Raw genomic sequence first — 18,890 nt, forward strand, 5'->3', positions numbered from 1 at the left:
CAGTCCTGGAACAAAGGGTCGTGCTAACCTTGCAGTGAGTTGACCGTTTCTGGGGCTTGAGGCTGGCAAACAGGAGTCTATGTGGCCAGCCACACACAGGCTGATGACCAAGTCTGGCTGGGGAGTTTCTCTAGACTTTAGGAACTGGGGAGCCGGGCAGGCAGCGTGCCAGTAAGTGCTGGCCCTGCCACTTCCTTCTCTAGGGGCTGATCAAGAGGCCCTTCTCGCAAGGGCACAGAGAAGGCAGGGGCTGGTCTACAGATGTGAGGAGCTCCCAGGGCCTGACCCCCGACAAGGCTAGCAAATGCTGGAATCCCCTCCGTTCCTCTAAGAGTGGACAAGAGCCGTCAAGACTCAGGGGGAAGAAACCGCAGCTGGTAAGAATGAGGTTGCGGGGCGCCTGGGCAGCTCAGTGGGTTAAGCCTCTGCCTTCGGCTCAGGTCATGGTCTCAGGGTCCTGGGATTGAGCCCCGCATGGGGCTCTCTGCTCAGTGGGGAGCCTGCTTCCCCCTCTCTCTCTGCTTGCCTCTCTGCCTACTTGTGATCTCTGTCAAATAAATAAATAAAATCTTAAAAAAAAAAAAAAAGAATGAGGTCACACTCTCCGTCCCTTCACCCACAACCATAAGCTTCATAATAAAAAAAAAGAACCAATGGCTGGCATTTATACAGCCCGCACAATGTGCCAGGCATCACTCAAATTTAATCCTCATAGCAACCCAAGAGGGTGAGCTATTCTTTTTTTTTTTCTTTTTTTTGTGATTTTATTTATTTAATTTGACAGAGAAAGAGAGCACAAGTAGGTAAAGACTCAGGCAGAGGGAGAAGGAGAAGCCAGCTCCCCGCTGAGCAGGGAGCCCGACGTGGGGCTCCATCGCAGGACCCCGGGATCATGACCTGAGCCGAAGGCAGAGGCTCAACTGACTGAGCCCCCGGGTGCCCAGGCGTGAGCTATTATTATACCCATTTCACAGAGGTAGAATCAGAGACCAAAGAGGTTAATTACCTCTCAACATTCACGCAACAAACATGCACGGAGGGCTACTCTGCACTCTCCAATATGTACCCATTTATCCATCAGTGAATATTAAATCAGACCTAAAATCACGTTCCTCCATCTCAAGGGTTTGAAAGCCACACATGACTCACAGCTACTGTACTGGACCCCACAGACACGGGGCCTGGTTACCACTGTGGAAAGGGCTATAGGACAGCAGCGCTCTAGGGGCTGGCCAAAGGTCTGGGGACACAGCAGCGAGCAGACTTCCTGCCCTTGGTGAGTGTACAGTCCAGTGCGGAAGAAAGACAGCAAATAAGGAATAAATACATAACACGTCAACCACTATCAAGTTTCAAGAAGAAAGGCCAAAGTGAAGTAAGGAGGACAGTGCACACCAGACACGGAGGCTTTGAGAAGTGAGCAGGGGAGGCCCCTTAGATTTGGAGACATTTGAAGGAAGTGAGGTTGTAAATATGCAGATTGATACCGGAAAAGCATTCCAGGCAGAGGGAACAGCAAGTGCAAAGGCCCTGAAGTGGATCTTGTTATCATCCCCATTCCACAGAGCAAAATGTTGAGGCACCAGGAGGCTTAGTAACTCTGCCCAAAGTCACACAGCTGGTCACCAGCAGCTGAGGCTCAAACTGGCCCCAGAACGGACACCCTTCACCACCACGCTGCAACGTCTCCCACAGAGTGACTCACTCAGCCCTAAGGACAAATATGGAGGGTAGATGCGACGATGGAGGAGACTGAGGCTCAGAGAGGTTCAGTGACTAGCCCAAGGCCACACAGCTGAGAAGAAGCAGAAGTGAAACTGGACCCGGGAGAGTAACTTACTTGATTACGGGGGTGTAGAGGCTGTGAAGGCGGCAGTAAAGCCTCACGCCCTGAAAGAGAACAAGGCAGGGTCTGGGATCAGGCCACATCCTTCAGGAGCCTCCAAGTCTGGGCTACTGGGAGAGACGGCTCCCAGCACAGAGCAGGCGGGTGGGGGAGGAGGAAGAGCACAGGCCACTGGGGTGCAGGCCTGCTCTGCAGTGATCGTGGGGTCAGGGCTGTGGGGTCGGGCAGCTTCCCTACCTTGGACATGATGTCCTCCAACTCACTCCGGGCCTTGTAGGTGCCGTCGTCATAACGGAAGCGGTACATCACCTGCTCGTTCTTGAACTGGTGCTTGTCAGACACTGGAGAGACCCAGGGGGCCAGTGAGGCTGGGCCCACCGCCCACCCCCGCCCTTCATCGCCCTGCACTCGGCCAGGCTCTGTGCCACATACGATTTCGCTGAACCCCTCCTCCCTCGCTCCTCTGCAGAAACCAGGTCTCCCGAGAGGCCCAGAAATGCCCTGACCCAGCCTGCGTTAGGACCCACCTGGCCCAGCACCTCCTTGGTGCTTGGTCGCCAAAGCATGTGTTGGGACCGTGGGTGCTGGGGTGTGAGACCACACAGTGGGGATTTCTGATACCTTCTCTATACGAAGGCCTCGGGCGCCCCTGGTGCTTCTTTCTGGCCCTCCCCACCGTGGATCCACTGGCAGATCCTGGAGGTTCTGCCTCCAAAACATTAACAGTCTGACTCTGCGTCCCACCCTGCTCCAAGCCATCGGGTCATCTCCCGTCTGGAACATCACAGCCCCCCCGCCAGGCCCCCCACTGCTGTCCCTGGTACAAGAGGCCCCTGCGGACGTGGCGGCCAGAGGGACCCCGCACAGGTCAGAGCCTCAGCACGGCTCCCTCACCTCGGCACTCAGCAGCAGCTTCCGACTGCGCTCCGAGCAAAAGCCGAAGACCCCACGGTCCCTCGGCGGTCCCGAACCTCACCCCTTCCACACAATGCCCAGCCCCGTACCCGCCCACATCTCCTAGCAGCACCCACGCCCCCTCCCGTGGCAGCACCGGCCACCTGGCAGGTCCCAGGACACAGGCTTCCTCTCCTGGGGCGGCGGGGGGGGCCCTCTGCACCTGCTGGACCCTCGGCCTAGAGCCCCAGTGCTCTCCGTTTCCTCGACCTCTCGGGCACCTTCTCAGAGAGACCTTCTCAGAGTCCAACCACCCCCTTGCTTTCTCTTCCCACCCCCCCTCGTGCAGCACTGAGTGCCATCTGCATACACAGCTTTTACTTCTTTTCTTTACCACCTACCCCCTCTGACTAGAACATCGGCCCCACAAAGACATTTTCTTCTGGCCTGTTCTCTGCTGTGTGCACAGTGCCTGGCATGTAGGAGTCAGTAAATACTGACTGAATGACAAAAACATAAATGGCTCTTGCTCTTTTTTGAAGGAACTTCTTGTGGTGTCCCTGCTTTGCCGGTGTTCCAGGTGAGTACAGGGCTCTCCAGCCCCGTAAACAGATTTAGAAGGGCATCTGCGTCCCAAGGCTACACTGTGCCCGGGGGAACGGGGCAGATACAGAGACAGGTAGCCACAGCCCCTGAGTTAGGGGTAGCGCAGCACTGCTGCGGTCTGACCTGTGCCTCCCTCCACCCCCCAACCCCACACCCCTCCCCGGCCCACCTGGGCCCAGCCCCCACTCACCATGGTGGATTATACCGTTCTCCAACAAGGCCTGGCCCAAGTTCACGCCTTCTTCAGTCTTGCTGATTTCACCAATTTCCAGAAGCCAGGCAACAAACTCACTGCCAGGAACATGAGACGCAGTTGAGAAAAACTTGCCAGGCTTGGGAACACAGAGACCAGCCTGGAACCAGCTTGGCCCTACCCACTCCTGCGAGGGAGCACTGAAATGTCCCACAGGAAAGCAAGGCTTGGGAGCCCACAGCCCTGGGGGTTGTGCTGAGACCCTGTGCTTTTCCCTAGGAACAGTGGCAGAGGGATGGGTGTGACCAGACCCCCAGCCCTGACTCAGGTGCCCTGAATGGGTGCATGGATGGATGGATGGATAAGAGGGAAGGAAGAAGGGTCAACGGATGAATGGGAGGGAGGGAAGAGCTAGTAAGGGAGGATGGGTGGATGGACCCATGAGTGGGGAGGTAAGTGAACAGGAAGGTAGATGAATGGATGACCTGATAGACAAATGAGTAGGTAGTTGGAAAGACCAGTGGGCACGTGGGTGGAGGGGAGAATAGGGGGGATGGGTAGACACTGATTGGAGAGAGACCCGGGCAGATGAGTGGGGGGACAGATGATGGATGGCAACATGAAGGGATGAGCAGAAGGAAAGAAAAAATAAAACAGGCAAGAAGAAATAAGAGCCAAAAAAGATGACTGTGAAGAGTCAAGGGAGCTCATGGTGATCAGATCATGTCATTCTCCTAGTCAAACTCTCCAGTGGGAGTTTCCCCTTACTCTCAGAAAAAGATCCAAACTCTGCTTTCACAATGGCAATGCCCCACGTGAACTGCCATCCTTACCAATCTCCTCTCCTCTCCTTTCACTTATGTTTTAGACATACCCACCGTCAGTGCTCGCTTCGGCAGCACATATACTAGACATACCCACCGTCTTCTGCTTCTTCAAAAAGATCAGACTCCTACCTACCACGGGGCCTTTGCACTTGCTGTTCCCTCTGCCTGGAAAACCTCTCCCCCAGCCCTTCATGTTAAGTTTTTCCTTTTCACCAAGCACCCCACACAATCCGTACATCTCTCAGTTGTGCTTTCTTTTGAGCACTTATCCTTGTCTGAAATTGTACTGTTACAGATTTCTGTACGTGTTTATCAGCCGTCTGCCCCACCAGAAAGTAATCTCCACGCTGACATGGACTTTTGTCGGTCTGATTCACAGCCCTATCCCCAGACCTAGAGGAGGCCTAAAGCGCAGTAGACCTCGACAATCACTTCTTGAACACATGAAAGAATAAACCATCAAACAAGAAGGAATGTTCTAGGGTCGGCAGGAATGTCTCTGGGAGAAAGAAAGGCTCACGAGCCCGATGAAATCAGGCAGATCCAACGTGACTACCTGGTGGGGTAGAGACTCAGCCAGACCCCGCCGCCCTGCTCCTGGAGGCGCACTCGGGCTCAGTGCAGAGCTCAGCCCACTCAAAGTCAGCAGGAAAAGGGAGAGCCGGCAACCGGGCTGTTTCCACGGAGGCAATCTGTGTTCAATGAAAGCAGGTGGCAGCTGGCCAGAGCACAGAGCTCTCCTGCTTATCGAAACCAGCTGTCCCGCCTCCAATTACATGGCCAGAGGGGGCAAGACTATTTTTAGCTTCCCGGTGTTTGGCGGAGCAAAGCCTGCCCGTGTGGAGGTAGTGGGTGAGCTGAGGCATTGAGAGAGCCCCGGGTGCAGCCCAAGCGGGGGTGGGAGGGCGCGAGGGAGCCCCAGGTGGGGAAGAGATTGTTCTAGGTCCTCCACCCCCCTCAATTTCATTCTCAAAGTCCCCAAAATCAGAGACAGGGGAAAGCTGCCAGCAGCGGAGGGAGGCGAACAGATGTTGAGCGCCCACTCTCGGAAGCTGGACGCTGGGCCTCCGGCTGCCCACCAGCTGTCCCATCGGGGGCCGCCTCTGGCACCGACCGGCAGCCCCCGAGGCCAGATGGGGGGCCGGCAGTGTCCCGGTGTCTTCTGCTAGGGTCGGAGGAAGGCAGCCCCACAGAACAGCAACTGTGACCCCAAGTTTCGGCCCCAAGCTGAGTCTTAACCCCTTTTAGATCAACAAGGAAGGTTCGCAGCTTGCTGGGCAAATTTGGGCAAGACCCCGTTCGTCTCTGGGCCTCAGTATGGCCGTTCTGACAAGTGGTTCACTCAGGGGCCTTCTGGATTCGGCAGGTAAACCTTCACATCATATGAAATCTCAAGCAGGGACCCAGTGTGCAAAACCAGATAAAACTCATCTGTAACGCAGGGCCCTCGAGCTCTTGTAAAGGAACAGAAGGGTCAGGTTGGAGGCACCAGAGTGGCTCAGTTGGTGAAGCGTCCAACTCTTGATTGCGGCTCCGGTCATGATCTCAGGGCTGTGAGATCGAGCCCCGGGACGGGATGTACGCGGGGCATGGACCTGCTTAAGATTCTCCCTCTCCCATAAAAAAAAAAAAAAAAAGAAAAGAAAAAAGATTCTCCCTCTCCCTTTACCCCTCCCTTCCCCCTCTCACTCTCTCTCTTTAAAAAAAAAAAAAAAAAAAGGAGGAGGCGGGGCCAGGTTGAGACTCTGTGGCACTAGCCAGGGGCACTCCTGAAGATGCCAGCCACCCCAACATACAGCTGGGAAGACTAAAACATCCTACTTTCCAAGAGAAGATGGAAATTCAGCACTTCCTGGGAAATCTCCCAATTGCTCAGTGTTGATATATAGTCCAAAATGTCCTGAAAGCCCCGTGTAGCCTCCATAAAACACATGCATGACCTGCACGAGGTCAGTGGGGCACCGTCTGCCTCTGCTGAGGCGCAAAGAAGGGTGTTCTAGGAAGGGGGCTCAGCACATACAAAGGCCCTGAGTGAGAAAAAAGGTCAGGAAACCAGCAATCTGTAATCTACCCAACTAGGACGCTGGGTACAAAGAGCGGCAAGATCCAGCCTTTCAGAGATGTCACTCGGAGCACTGGGCTGGAGACACAGAGAGAGAGAGATGGTCAGCTGAGGCTGGTGGGGAGTCTGGGACTCAGGCAAGGGGGCACTGGCTGAGTTTGCATGTGCCCAACGTCAGCCCTCCTTCCTTCCTGACCCCCAGAATCACTACCACGGGTCAGGCCCAACGCTAGGCACAGGGGATACACGGGTGTCTTTGCCGTCGCCCCAGGACAGTTCCCGGAGCTGAGGCCCAATGTGCCACTGACCACCGGCAGTTCCCTTGTTCTCACCTGTCTCCTCCATGAGGGCAGGACTGGAGGTTTTCTGCCTGTCCCTGTAACTCCACTGCCTAAAGTTGCTTCCTGAAAACTCCTGTAGAAGCTTCCTGAAGCCATGTCTGACAAATCATGACTGATCAGCTCTTACCCACGGACACCCTGCACCTGAGCACGCAGGTGGGTGAGACAGGAGGCCCCTCCCACCTCAGAGCGTCTGTAACAGCAGACACCAATCAATGAATGACATCTAACCTCGGACAAGGTGGAAGCCAAAGGCATTCTTCTTCCCGGAAGCCTTCCCTGACTGTCCCTGCCAGTCACACCATTACACTTATCCCCTGAGTTCTCATACCTCTGCCAGTTCCTCCACCCAGAGCCGGTGTGATGAGCTCATCCTCCTCCCACCCTTCTGCTTAGACTCTGAACAGCTTCCCAGAGCACCCAGAAAAAAAACCCAAGCCCCCCCACCTCCCTTACCTGCCTGATAGAGACCCTTGGCCATGCCCTCGCTCTAGCCACACTGGCCTGGCTGTTTCTTAATTACTCAAAGCTTGTTCCATCTGTGGGGCTCTTGCACCTGCTGTTCCCTCTGCCAGGAATGCTGTTCCCCCAGATCTTCTCATGATCAGCTCCTGCTTATCAACTAGGGCTTGGTTAAAACGTCACCTCCCCTGAGAAGCTCTCCCTGACCATCCTGGCTGAAACAGCACCCCGTTTCCTCACCTCCTTAACATCAACCTAACTCACTTCTTACAACATCTGCCGGCTGGCGAAAATCCCCTCTGTGCTGTTGTTTGTCTCCTTGTGTGTTTTCTGGTTCCCCCCAAACAGTCATCTCCACAGGGAAGGGGGCTCGTCTGTCCTGTTCCTGCTGGCACACCATAAGGGCTCAAGAAACACTGAATGAAACGCATAGATGCAGGAATGAATCAATGCTGTCTGCCCAACGCCTTGTCCCTCCCATGATGCCTCCACACAAACACCCAGATTTTATTCCTTGATCTTCTTCGTGAGCTCTGTCTCTGAGCAGGGCAGAAACAGGCCACCCCGACACACATTCCCGTCACTCTGGCCAGCACTGTGCCCAGCATGTCACATGCATTTTTCTCACTGAAGCCTCTGATAATCCTGTGAGGCATATTTAACTATTTCCCATTAACTGGTCCTTTACTGAAGCTCAGAGAGGTTAAGAAACTTGCCCACAGGGCGCCTGGGTGGCTCAGTGGGTTAAGCCGCTGCCTTCGGCTCAGGTCATGATCTCAGGGTCCTGGGATCGAGTCCCGCATCGGGTTCTCTGCTCGGCAGAGATCCTGCTTCCCTCTCTCTCTCTCTCTGCCTGCCTCTCCATCTACTTGTGATCTCTCTCTGTCAAATAAATAAATAAAATCTTTAAAAAAAAAAAAAAAGAAACTTGCCCACAGTCACACAGCTTGAAGGTGGGGGAACCAGGGCTTGTGTCCAAGCCCAACCCCAAGCCCAACCCTCGGAAGTTATAAAGATAAATAAGACATGTTTTGTATTCGTGGATTCCCCTTCTAGTAATGCAGATGGATAAGGAGAAAGGAACTACCAAGGAAAAACAAAATGTGCCAAACAGAAATATAAATGGATACATGCAGCAGAGTGTGGTGGGAGAGAGTCCTGGATTCAAATCCCGAGCCCCCACTTGTGGCCGTGTGACCTTGTACAGGACCTCTTCCCTCTCTCTGCCTCAATTCTCTTACCCTTACAGTGGGGATAATGGCAGTGACCTGCCCCACACTATTGTATGTGGGTTAAAAGGCATAGCCGCCTGCCAGTGTCTGGAGTGGGGGAGAGGTGGATAATTATGTCTTGGTGGCTACAGGTCTCTTCCACCCAAAGGGACCAAGGATGCTCCTGCAGGAGACTTGGGAGCTGAGCCCTGGCGGGGAAGGAGGAAGGTCACGGGCCCTGGGGCTGGGCAAAGAGCTAAGCGGAGAGAAGAGCTTTATTAGAACAATCTTTTGTAGGAAGCTGGTCCTTAGGGCCCCGATGATTATAAAACAAGCTTCAATCCTGGCCCTGTTTCAAAGAGGCGGTAAAAGAAATCTCCCTAATCCTTCCTGAGGAGACAGAACACTCCGCTGAAACTCTAATCATGGGCAGGTTATCCCATCCGGCCGCACTGAGCTCCCCAAGGGGCTTGGCAGGAGGCGGAGAGGTCGTCTGACCCAGGGGCCTGGAAGTAAGCCCCCTCCAGAGAGAAAAACCTCCTTTCTGCCCAGGGATTAAAGACCAGCTGGTGGAGACGAGCCAAGCCGCCCCTGCCCCGCTTCCCGCAGGTCTGGGGCCCAGACTTCTCTCCAAACACCCTCCTGGAGCTCGAGCTGGGGTGGTAACAGGGCACCCCCGATCCAGGGCAGCCCCCAGCCACTGCTTAGGAGCCCAGCCACCCCACAAAATCTCCTGCCTGCTGCCCCTTCCACCATAAGACTCGGGCTGTGACCAAGGAGCTCAGCCCTGGCTCCACACCTGGTCTCCGAAGAGGCAGGTCAACACTGGCCCTTGAACGTCCTCCGGGCATTTCCACCTCCGCTGTCCAAAACTGGCTGCCGCTGGGCCCTGTGTCTGCATCTTTGCCTAGCTTCCAGGACGCCACACTCGCCCCGGGTGCCTCCTGCCTCTCTGCTTGCTCCCTCTTAGGCTCCTTCCTCCCGATGCCAGCCCCAAGGTCCAGTACCTGCCTCAGCTCTCCCCACATGTCCCCTTGCAGATTTCAGTCTTATGGCTTTAAAAACCATCAAAATGTTCTGATGGCACCTGGGTGGTTCAGTCGGTGAAGCATCTGCCTTCAGCTCAGGTCACGATGATCTTGGGGTCCTGGGATCGAGTCCCACATCAGGCTCCCTATTCAGCAGGGAGTCTGCTTCTCCCTCTCCCTCTGTCTTTCCCCTCAGCTTGTGCTGTCTCTCAAATAAATGAATAAAGCCTTAAAAAAAATAGGGGTGCCTGGGTAGCTTAGTAGGTTAAGCCTCTGCCTTCGGTTCAGATCATGATCTCAGGGTCCTGGGATCAAGCCCCACATCGGGCTCTCTGCTCAGCGGGGAGCCTACTTCCCCCCTCTCTCTGCCTGCCCCTCTGCCTACTTGTGATCTCTCTCTCTGTGTCAAATAAGTAAAATCTTAAAAAAAAAATTAAAATGCATATATGCCCCGCAATTACTTCTCTAACCCAGTCTTCTCTCCCCAAGTCAAGATCTATAACCAGCTAACAAGTCAACCTCTCCATCCGGGTGTCTAAGAGTCCCAAGGGCACCCATCCTAGAGGAGCCACCCCCCAAAACCTGCTCCTCCATCCGTCTCCTTCCCCTTCACAGCAGTGGCAACTCCAGCCCTCCAAGGGCTTACAATCCTCAACTCTTTTCTCACCCAACCAGCAAATGCGGTCACTTTCAAAATGATCCAGAATGCAACCACTTCCCCCACTTTTACCATGGGGACTGCCTTTGTCTAAATCACCTCTCCTCTGGACTGAGTCAAGATCAGAACACACACGCTTATATCCAAAGGCTCTTCAAAGCTTTTGGGAAGTGGATGGGTTATTAGTCAATACGTTCCAAATAAAGTCCCTGCCTCCCAGGCCAACTTCCTTCTCCCCGGCAGAACCACAGGCTCCACAGGCTCCGTGAGGTTGGCACCCTCTGCGTCCACCACCGTGTCGAGCTCAAGGCAGGGCGGCACAGAGCCTGGCAATTTTGGTGGGACTGTGAATCTGCCTCTGGGTTTAAGACACACCAGGGCTCTGACCCCTTTGATCCTTGGTTATAAAATGGGGGCGGGGGTAAAATGTTTTCTTATTGGGAAGGAATGTATTTCCCAGAGATGTCAGAGGCCCTCAAATCCTGAAAGCTTCCAGGTGCCTCCCCACTTTGCCCTCACACCCAGGCAGGACGGTCTCACGGGACATCAGCCCTGCTCACGCCCTGGTCTCAGACTTCCAGTCTCCAGGCCTGCGAGGCAGTTAGTTTCTGCTGGGCTGCTCAGTGTGCAATGCGTGGTGACAGCAGCCCATGCGGACTGATGCCAAGACCCACGTCTGCTCTGCGGTGCTTCCGGCAACTCCCACGTGCCCTCCCTGTGTTCAGAACCTCTTTGCTTGTGTTGTATAGTGGGTCCAGTTGTGAGTGTGGGGGCAGCGTCCTAATCCATGACGGGCCACCCATCAGGAGTGTGTGAAATCAATGCCACCGTCTGGCTTCACATCATTTCTTAGAAGAAATGAATAACATGCAAAGGACAAGGCAGAATAGAAAACAGAACAGAAAAGACACAAATACTTTCAGAGCGTGCCCAGCACGGTAAGTTCTGTGAAACTGGTTTCAGTCATATGTTACAGGGATGTGTGCACCGTGACAACATAAAATGTACATTCTGTGGCGAGTTTGGAAGGAAACATTTGAAAGACCCGATATGGGGCCCCCACTAATTCTTCTTGGCTCCTGAGGTCTGTTAACCGAGGACACGGAGTGCTTTAGTGGCTCCGCCCCCCGGGCTCCTGGGGAAGAGCCAGGCAGGCACACTCTGGCGCACCAGCTGCCTGGGACCAGCGCGGGAGCCCCACGGAGGCCCAGCTGGGACCACTCACTTGCCGAGGAAGCACTTGGGGACGGTGCTCAGTTTTCTCCGACGGTCCTTGATCAGGTTCACCTTCTTGTTCATCATCATGTGGTAAAGCTTCTCTCCCTTCTCTGCAATCATGACGTAGGCGTCCCGCTCCATGCCGAGCTTCAGGCCTACAGAGGGGGCAGTCAGCACCCAGGCGAGCACCAGCCCTGGGGAGCAGAGGAGGGCAGGCCCGCAGCTCCTGGAAGCCCCCACCAGGGTCACGTACAGAGCCCTCATAGAGTGCCAGCCCCTGCTCCAGGCACCTGCCAGTGACTCCCCACATAACCTTGTAGGAGCGGCTGGCTGATCTCCCCCATTTCACAGACGGCAAAGCCGAGGTCCGGAGAGGTTAAGTTCCAGGGTAACAGACAGTCAAGCTCATTCAACCCTTCAACGTGAGCATGGGTTTCCAAATTCAGAGGTTATCAGAAAGCCTACTGAGTTCTTCCTTCCAACCAGGGATAAAAATTTGCCCATTTCTTTAGACAACATACAGAGAACCCTGACCAGATCCCTGTCTACATTTTCTGCTTGGACCCTGTCCACTCCTGACAACAGCAATGAAAAATAACAAGAGAAAATGCTGGAAGCGCCTACTATGTGCCCCTTAATCCTCAAGAAACCTGTAAGGCCAAGTTATCCCCCCTTCACAAATAAAGAAATGGAGGCCCAGAGGAATGAAGCTATCTGTCTAAGTTCACCCAACTAGAAGTGGCAGAACCAGGATTTCAACCCAGAAAGTTTGGCTCCACATCTGTGCTCATGATCCACGCACCACCCTTGGAAACCCAGCCCTGAGGTCACAGTTTGGACAACACCCGATTCTAAGGACTGAGGCCCACTGAGGCCACACCTTACTCGTGACCACATATACCCTGCACAGACCACAGGCCCCCGTTCTAACCACAAATACACGGATCAGCCACACCCAGGCCAGTCCTCACCCCTGAACCCCACCCCCGTCCTGAGCACACACCCAGCCCCGCCCAGTTTCAGAGCTCACAAGCTTGCCAACCAGGGGCCAGTTTCAGTAGCTTGGTTTAAAGTCACCTGCATAATTTTTCATACAAAATTTAAAATCAAGAAATATCACCTGAAAACTTAAAATCTAGCTTCTCTAGGGAAAAGGAAAAACAAGGGATCCAGCCCTGTGGGGCCAATATTCCTGAGAGATGGCGGTAACTTGCTCATGGATGGAAGTAGCGGGGAAAGGGAAGTGGGCAGATTTGGTGGAAGTAAAGGGACTCCATATACTGAATCTGGGGAGTGGGCAGAAATCAGGGTTGGGACCAAGAGTCGCAAACTGAGGCATCAGGCAAAGGGAGGAACCAGGTACTAAGATGGGGAACCTCCAGCTTTGGCGGGGGAGATGGTGGAAATTAGAAGTTCTGGTTATACAGGGAAAGTGTGAGGGACCTATGACACACCCAAGTAGAAGGTTGCAGATACAGAGATAACTGTGCCTCAGTTTCCTCCTTTGCAAAGGTGGGGGGGGTAGGTAGGCAGGGTTTTTAGGATCACGTGTCAAATTTCCCAAGGATGGTCAAATCCAAACTGCATTTAGCACCATTACAACCCTGTGCAGTAGGAACTTTTATCCCCACTTATCAGACGGCATCACTGAGATCTGGGAGACTAAAGTAATTTGCCCCCAGACATAGCACAGCTCCCTTTTCCCAGATCTCTGCACAACAACCCAGGTCCCTACCATACCCAGCCCCGCACGACTTATGCAAGGGCCTCCAGGGAGCCTGGGCCCAGAGAGACCTGGGACCACAGTTAGTAAGCAACCCCCAAGGAGCCTCCTCCCAGAGGCAGAATCTGAGTCTTAAGCAAAAAGAAGCACAGCTGAAGGTAACAGACCCGGTGGGGGAGAGAGAGGCATGGAGAGAATGTCTCAGCTACCAGCCCACAAGGGTGAAGGGTACCAAGAATCAGGGTGACCAACCATATGACCCCTGACCCTTGGGCAAGTCCCTTCCACTGGGTCTCAGTCTCCCCATCTGTTGAATGGGCACTACCAGATGCCCTCAGGTGACCCAAGATACCACCAAGTTCTAAGACAGTCCTGGAGCTCTCTGTCCCTTCAGTGACCCGCGTCCTGTAGCCTAGGCCCCTTCCCTGGACACAGTCCTCCCTCGGCAGAAGTGACCAGGCTAACGGAAGCCATATACACGCCAGGATCCCAGGACAGCCCCCCAGAGCTGGAGGCCCAGGAGAGGGCGTACTCACTCTCGCGCTGCTCCCGCTCACGGATGATGGCGTCCAGCCACTTCTGCTTCTCCTCTGCGGTCTTGGCCATGCAGACGAACCACTTGTTTTTCGCCGTGTTGTGAATCTTCCAGCCGTTGGTGACAGTGTAGCCGTTGCTGTGGTAATCCGCTGGCAGGGGCAGAAGGCAAAGGTGGGTCAGCCCAGACTCAGCCTAAAACTCTGAACATTCCCCGCTACTCGCTTGAAAGTAAGGTCATGGGACCAGCACATCTCACTCCAGAAAAACAGGGGGCAGGGGCATCAGCAGGATCAGGGTCTGAGAGCTGAACTCGCAACTCTTCAAACACTCACTCCCTCTCCTCTCTATTCTCTGCAAAGAACAGAAGACCTGCAAACAAAGACACCCCCCCACACACACACACCAATTACAGGGGCTTCAAGACCCCACAGTCTGGGTACAAATGCAGGAGTCCTGGAGCCTGGGAATACATCCCAGCCTCCCTGTCCATCTCATCCGGACACTGGGGCTACTTAACACCTAGTGCAAGGCCAACAATGCCAAGTTCGGGGCCCCTACACACTGCTGGCTGGGATGGGGACTCTTTGAAAATGGGCTGTCGTTTTCCAGGAAAGTGGAAGCTGTCCATACCCTAAATCCAAGGAGGGGTCCACAGGTTTTGTGACACTGCCAAAGAAGTCTGTGTCTCAAAACCAGTTAGGAACTTCTGCCCTCGCCAAACTCAAGGGCACATACACAAAGAGGTTCACACAAGACTGCTCACTGCCTCACTGTTCATAATAGCCAACAGCAGAAAGGACCCAAATGTCTATCACCAAAGGCAGGAATAAGAGCATTACACAGCAGAGGGAACCAACACCCCGCAGACCCCTCCAGGCAGAAGCGCAAAGTGAGACGCAAAAGAACACACAGTATCTTACAACCCTTTAAATAGATACATAAGACAATATCTATGTAACTACATGTACCTATTTAGACCCACTTAGTACGCATATAATATACCTATTTAAAGAAAGTTTTGAAACAAATTTTCATTAGGATGTTTACTAATGCAGGGGCACCTGAGTGGCTCAGTGAGTTAGGCCTCTGCCTTCCGCTCAGGTCGTGATCTCGGGGTCCTAGGATCGAGCCCCACATCCTGCTCTCTGCTTGGTAGGAGCCTGCTTCCCCATCTCTGCCTGCCTCTCTGCCTACTTGTGATCTCTGTCTGTCAAATAAATAAATAAATCTTTAAAAAAAAGATGTTTACGGGACGCCTGGGTGGCTCAGTTGGTTAAGCAGCTGCCTTCGGCTCAGGTCATGATCCCGGCGTCCTGGGATCGAGTCCCACATCGGGCTCTCTGCTCATCAGGGAGCCTGCTTCTCCCTCTGCCTCTGCCTGCCATTCTGTCTGCCTGTGCTCACTCTCTCTCCCTCTCTCTCTCTCTGACAAATAAATAAATAAAATCTTTAAAAAAAAGATGTTTACTAATGCATACTTGGAAAATAAAAATGTTTTTAAAAAAAGCAAGAAAATGGTCATCACACAATTTGGACAGTTAATTCTGGGGGGCAGGAGGTGCTGTGGCCCAAGAGGGGTATGTGAGGAGCTCTCAGGGTGCACGCAGTGTTCTACTTACTGACTTGATTGAATGGTGACAACCCAGGTGTTCACTCGATGTGCATATGTTTTAGATACTTTTCTTAGGGAGGTTACATTTCAAATAAAAGAAAAAACCAAGAGGCGCCTGGGTGGCTCAGTCAGTTAAACACCGGACTCTAGATTTCAGCTCAGGTTATGATCTCAGTGTCGTGAGATCAAGCCCCACATGGGGCTCCAAGCCCAGCACGTAAGCCTGTTACGATTGTCTCTCTCCCTCTCCCTGTGCCCCTCCCAACCTCTAAAACAGAAAAGAAGAGTAAAGAAAAAACTGAAACAGAGACTGTGCCACGGAGCAGGTGGGGCTGGGGTCAGGTGGGCCTTGGGCAAGGGCCTACCTGTCCCGTCTTCCACATTCTCCACCTCCATGACCTCAGTGTTGATTCGACCCCTGAAGATGTAGAGGGAGCCATTGATGGACTTGGTCCTCTTGGTGGATTTCTTGCTCCCGGTGACCCTGAAAGATAGGGGGACATCAACAACCCCTATGTCTCACCTAAGAGGGCTCGCAAGAGCAAAGGGAAGCAGAGCGGTAATCTGGAAGGGTGCCCGGAGATGGCAGGAGCACTGCACTGGGCTCAGGAGCATGGGTTTTCGGCTGGTGGCTGGGTGACTTGAACAAGTCTCTTCCCCATTCCAAGATGCAGTTCCTCCATCTGGAAAATAGGCCTTGCTGACCTCACAGAGCCACAGCTAACAGTTGACATTGATGAGAAACTAACCAAAAGCAGCAGAAATTCATTCCTCTTGGCAATAAGGTCGGTAGAGGCTCTCAGAGTGTCTAACAGAGGGTCCTGCCTCAAATCAGACCAGAGAAGAAGTGTGCCCAGAGTAGGCTGTCCACACAACCATCCACATCCCCCTGCCCACCATTCATGCCCTCACCCAAGTCAATCAACCACTCACTCAGTCACTCAACAAATATCTGACCAGTCCTTCCTGCAGAGAGGATGCCAAGTTGGGGCCAAGAGGAGTCACACGTCCATGCATTCAACAAGCACTTCCGAGAACACCCACTGAGTGCCAGGCACTGCACTAGGCACTGGGTCTGCAACAGTGAACAAAAACAGTCTCTGAGAACTCATCGTCCAATCCAAGGGGGCAGGGGGCACAGAGACAGACGCTAAGCAGAGAAGTCAAAGCCAAGTTACATCAGGATTGCTAAATGTGTGGTTAAAATAAAGCAGAGAATGAAGTCTGAGGGCTTGAAGGCCACTCTGGGGTAGGCGCAGGCCCATCTGCTCAGCCAAGTGGGTCATGTTCTCAGATCTGTTTGCCTGATGTGCACCTGTCACTGAAACTGGCAAACTGTGTACTGTATGTGAGGACATACGAATGTTGGAAAGAGCTGTCTCTCTGAAAATTAAGTGACTATTCTGGAAAGACTTGATAAAGTTGATAAAGGTAAGTTGCTTTTGTGTTCAGAGTGAATTTATTCTTGGGTGCCTGGGTGGCTCAGTCGGTTAAGCGTCTGCCTTCTGCTCAGGTTCCTGGGATCAAGTCCCGTGTGGGGCTCCCAGAGCCTGCTTCTCCCTCTGCCTCGGCCTCTCTCTCTCTCTGCCTCTCATAAATAAATAAATAAATAAATACATACATACATACATACATACATACATACATACATACTAAAAATAAAAAATAAAAAGATTTTTTTAAAAAAAGGGTGAACTTATCCTCAAAGAAGAGACCTCGGCTCTTGATGAAAAGAATGTTTTAAAAATGCAATGTATATGCTTTTAATTAAAATATTGAAAGTTTGTAAAAACAATTGTAATAAAGCAAGGTGATGGTTAGGGAGGGTGGAGACATGATTTTAACTGGGACAGGGGAGGAAGAGTTGGTCAGGGGAGGCCTCCCTGAAGAGGTGGCTTTGGAGCAAAGACGCTGGAAAGGTGAGGGAGGAACCTAGGAGGGTATCTGAGGAGGAGCATTCCAGGCAGAGGACACGAGCCCCATGCCATGCTGCAAGGAGCCGCGAGCTGGCTGGCGGCTGAAGGTGAGTGGGCGAGGGCGAGTATGGGCAAGGGGTCGGAGCAGCCACACGGCCCAGATCCTGCGGGGACCTATGCACCGTGGTAAAGATGGACTCCTCCTGCCAGTGTGAGGTGGGGGCCGCAGAGGGTCTGAGCAGCGGAAGAACACGATCTGATCTAGATTATAAAGGACTCCCTGTGGCGGAGAAGGGACCGCAGGCGGGACCAGCAGAAAGCAGGGGGAACTAGAAGCCACTGAGCAGAGCCATGGTTTGGGCTCGCCTACCCAGGCCTACCTACTCGGGTACATGTGTATACAAGCTTCCATGAACTTTTCATGAAAGTATAAAATCCATACAGGGAAAAAAATACCCAAAGAAAGATGTGGCTCATTTAACTTTCAAAGAGTGAGCACACTTCTATTATCACTGTAAACACCCCGAAAGCCCCCCACTGTGTCCCCTTCCCAGTCACTAACCCCCTGCCCTGTCCCTCCCCGCCCCTGACAACGGTCACAGCTCTCCTGACCTATGACCCCACGGCTTCGCTCTGCCTGTTCTGGAACTTCACATACATGGAATGACCACGGGTGATGGTGAAGGGTATGTCGGTTGCTTCCTGTTTGGCGCAGCCGTGACTGTCTTTGCATGTGTCTTATGAAGAACACACGTGCACATCTCTGCAGGGGATCTACCTAGGGGCTGAACTGCTGAGTTACAAGGGATGCACGTGACTGCCTTTCCTGGAGAATGCCAAGCTGTTTCCCAAAGGAGTTGCACCAATTCTCCCCGTCCCTGGTAAGAGTAGCAACGTTCCAGTGGCTCCCCATCCTCTGTAGCTAATTTCCGTGTTGGCCATTCTGGTGGGCACAGAGCAGTGACTCATTAAACATTCCATTTGCATGTCCCTGGTGAGTAACGAGGCTGAGCACCTTTTCATGTGTAGTGGCCATTTAGTCCTGTGGGCCATGGGCTTTTGTGAAAGGACTGCCCCTAGAGCATTTTTCTGTTGGGTTATCTTTTTCTTAATGATTTCTAGCAAGAGTTAGCAAATGTTTTCTGAAGAGGGCCACATAGAGAGTAAACATTTTCAGTTTTGGGGGCTCCATGTCTCTGTGTCAACTACTCTACTCTGCCCTTGATGCAGGAAAGCATCCACGGACAACACCAAAACAAATGGGCATGCCGTGTGCCAATAAATCTTTATTTATAAAAAGAGACAGAGTGCCAAATTTGGCTTCTAGAACTTCTTGATACATTCTGGATGTGAATCCCCTATCAGTTATATGGATCACAAAGATCCCTAGTCCATAGCTGACTTTTTACTCTTGTCACAGTGTCTCTTGATGAGCAGTTCTCAATTTTAACATAATCTGATGAATCCATTTTTCCTTTAGAATGGCATTTTTTGTCCTATTTAAGAAATCTTTGCTTACCGCCAGATCGTGAAGATAGTCTCCTATGCCTTCTCCTGGAAACCTGATGGCTTTACCCCGCACATTTAAATCTATGATCCATCTGAAGTTGGCTTTTTATGCATCGTATGAGCTAACAGTCAAGACTCATTTTCCCCCATGGGATACCAAATGAACCAAGCATCATTTATTGAACGCATTGGCACCTCCGTTGAAATTCAAATGATCACGTTCACGGGGGTCTACTGCTGAACTAGC

At 52.7% G+C, this 18,890-nt stretch overlaps 1 protein-coding gene across 1 annotated transcript in view; it reads right to left on the reverse strand.

Annotated features, from left to right (window-relative positions):
* PREX1 (phosphatidylinositol-3,4,5-trisphosphate dependent Rac exchange factor 1) overlaps positions 1-18,890 on the reverse strand; it is a 176,695-nt gene that overhangs the window by 47,495 nt on the left and 110,310 nt on the right. Inside the window, 6 exon segments of the mRNA XM_047744760.1 lie at positions 1,841-1,890; positions 2,084-2,187; positions 3,537-3,637; positions 11,354-11,501; positions 13,606-13,755; positions 15,584-15,702. Of these exon segments, the coding sequence (XP_047600716.1) occupies positions 1,841-1,890; positions 2,084-2,187; positions 3,537-3,637; positions 11,354-11,501; positions 13,606-13,755; positions 15,584-15,702 (672 nt within the window).

This window comes from Lutra lutra, chromosome 9, assembly GCF_902655055.1.
Source record: "Lutra lutra chromosome 9, mLutLut1.2, whole genome shotgun sequence".
NCBI classification, from domain to species: Eukaryota; Metazoa; Chordata; class Mammalia; order Carnivora; family Mustelidae; genus Lutra; species Lutra lutra.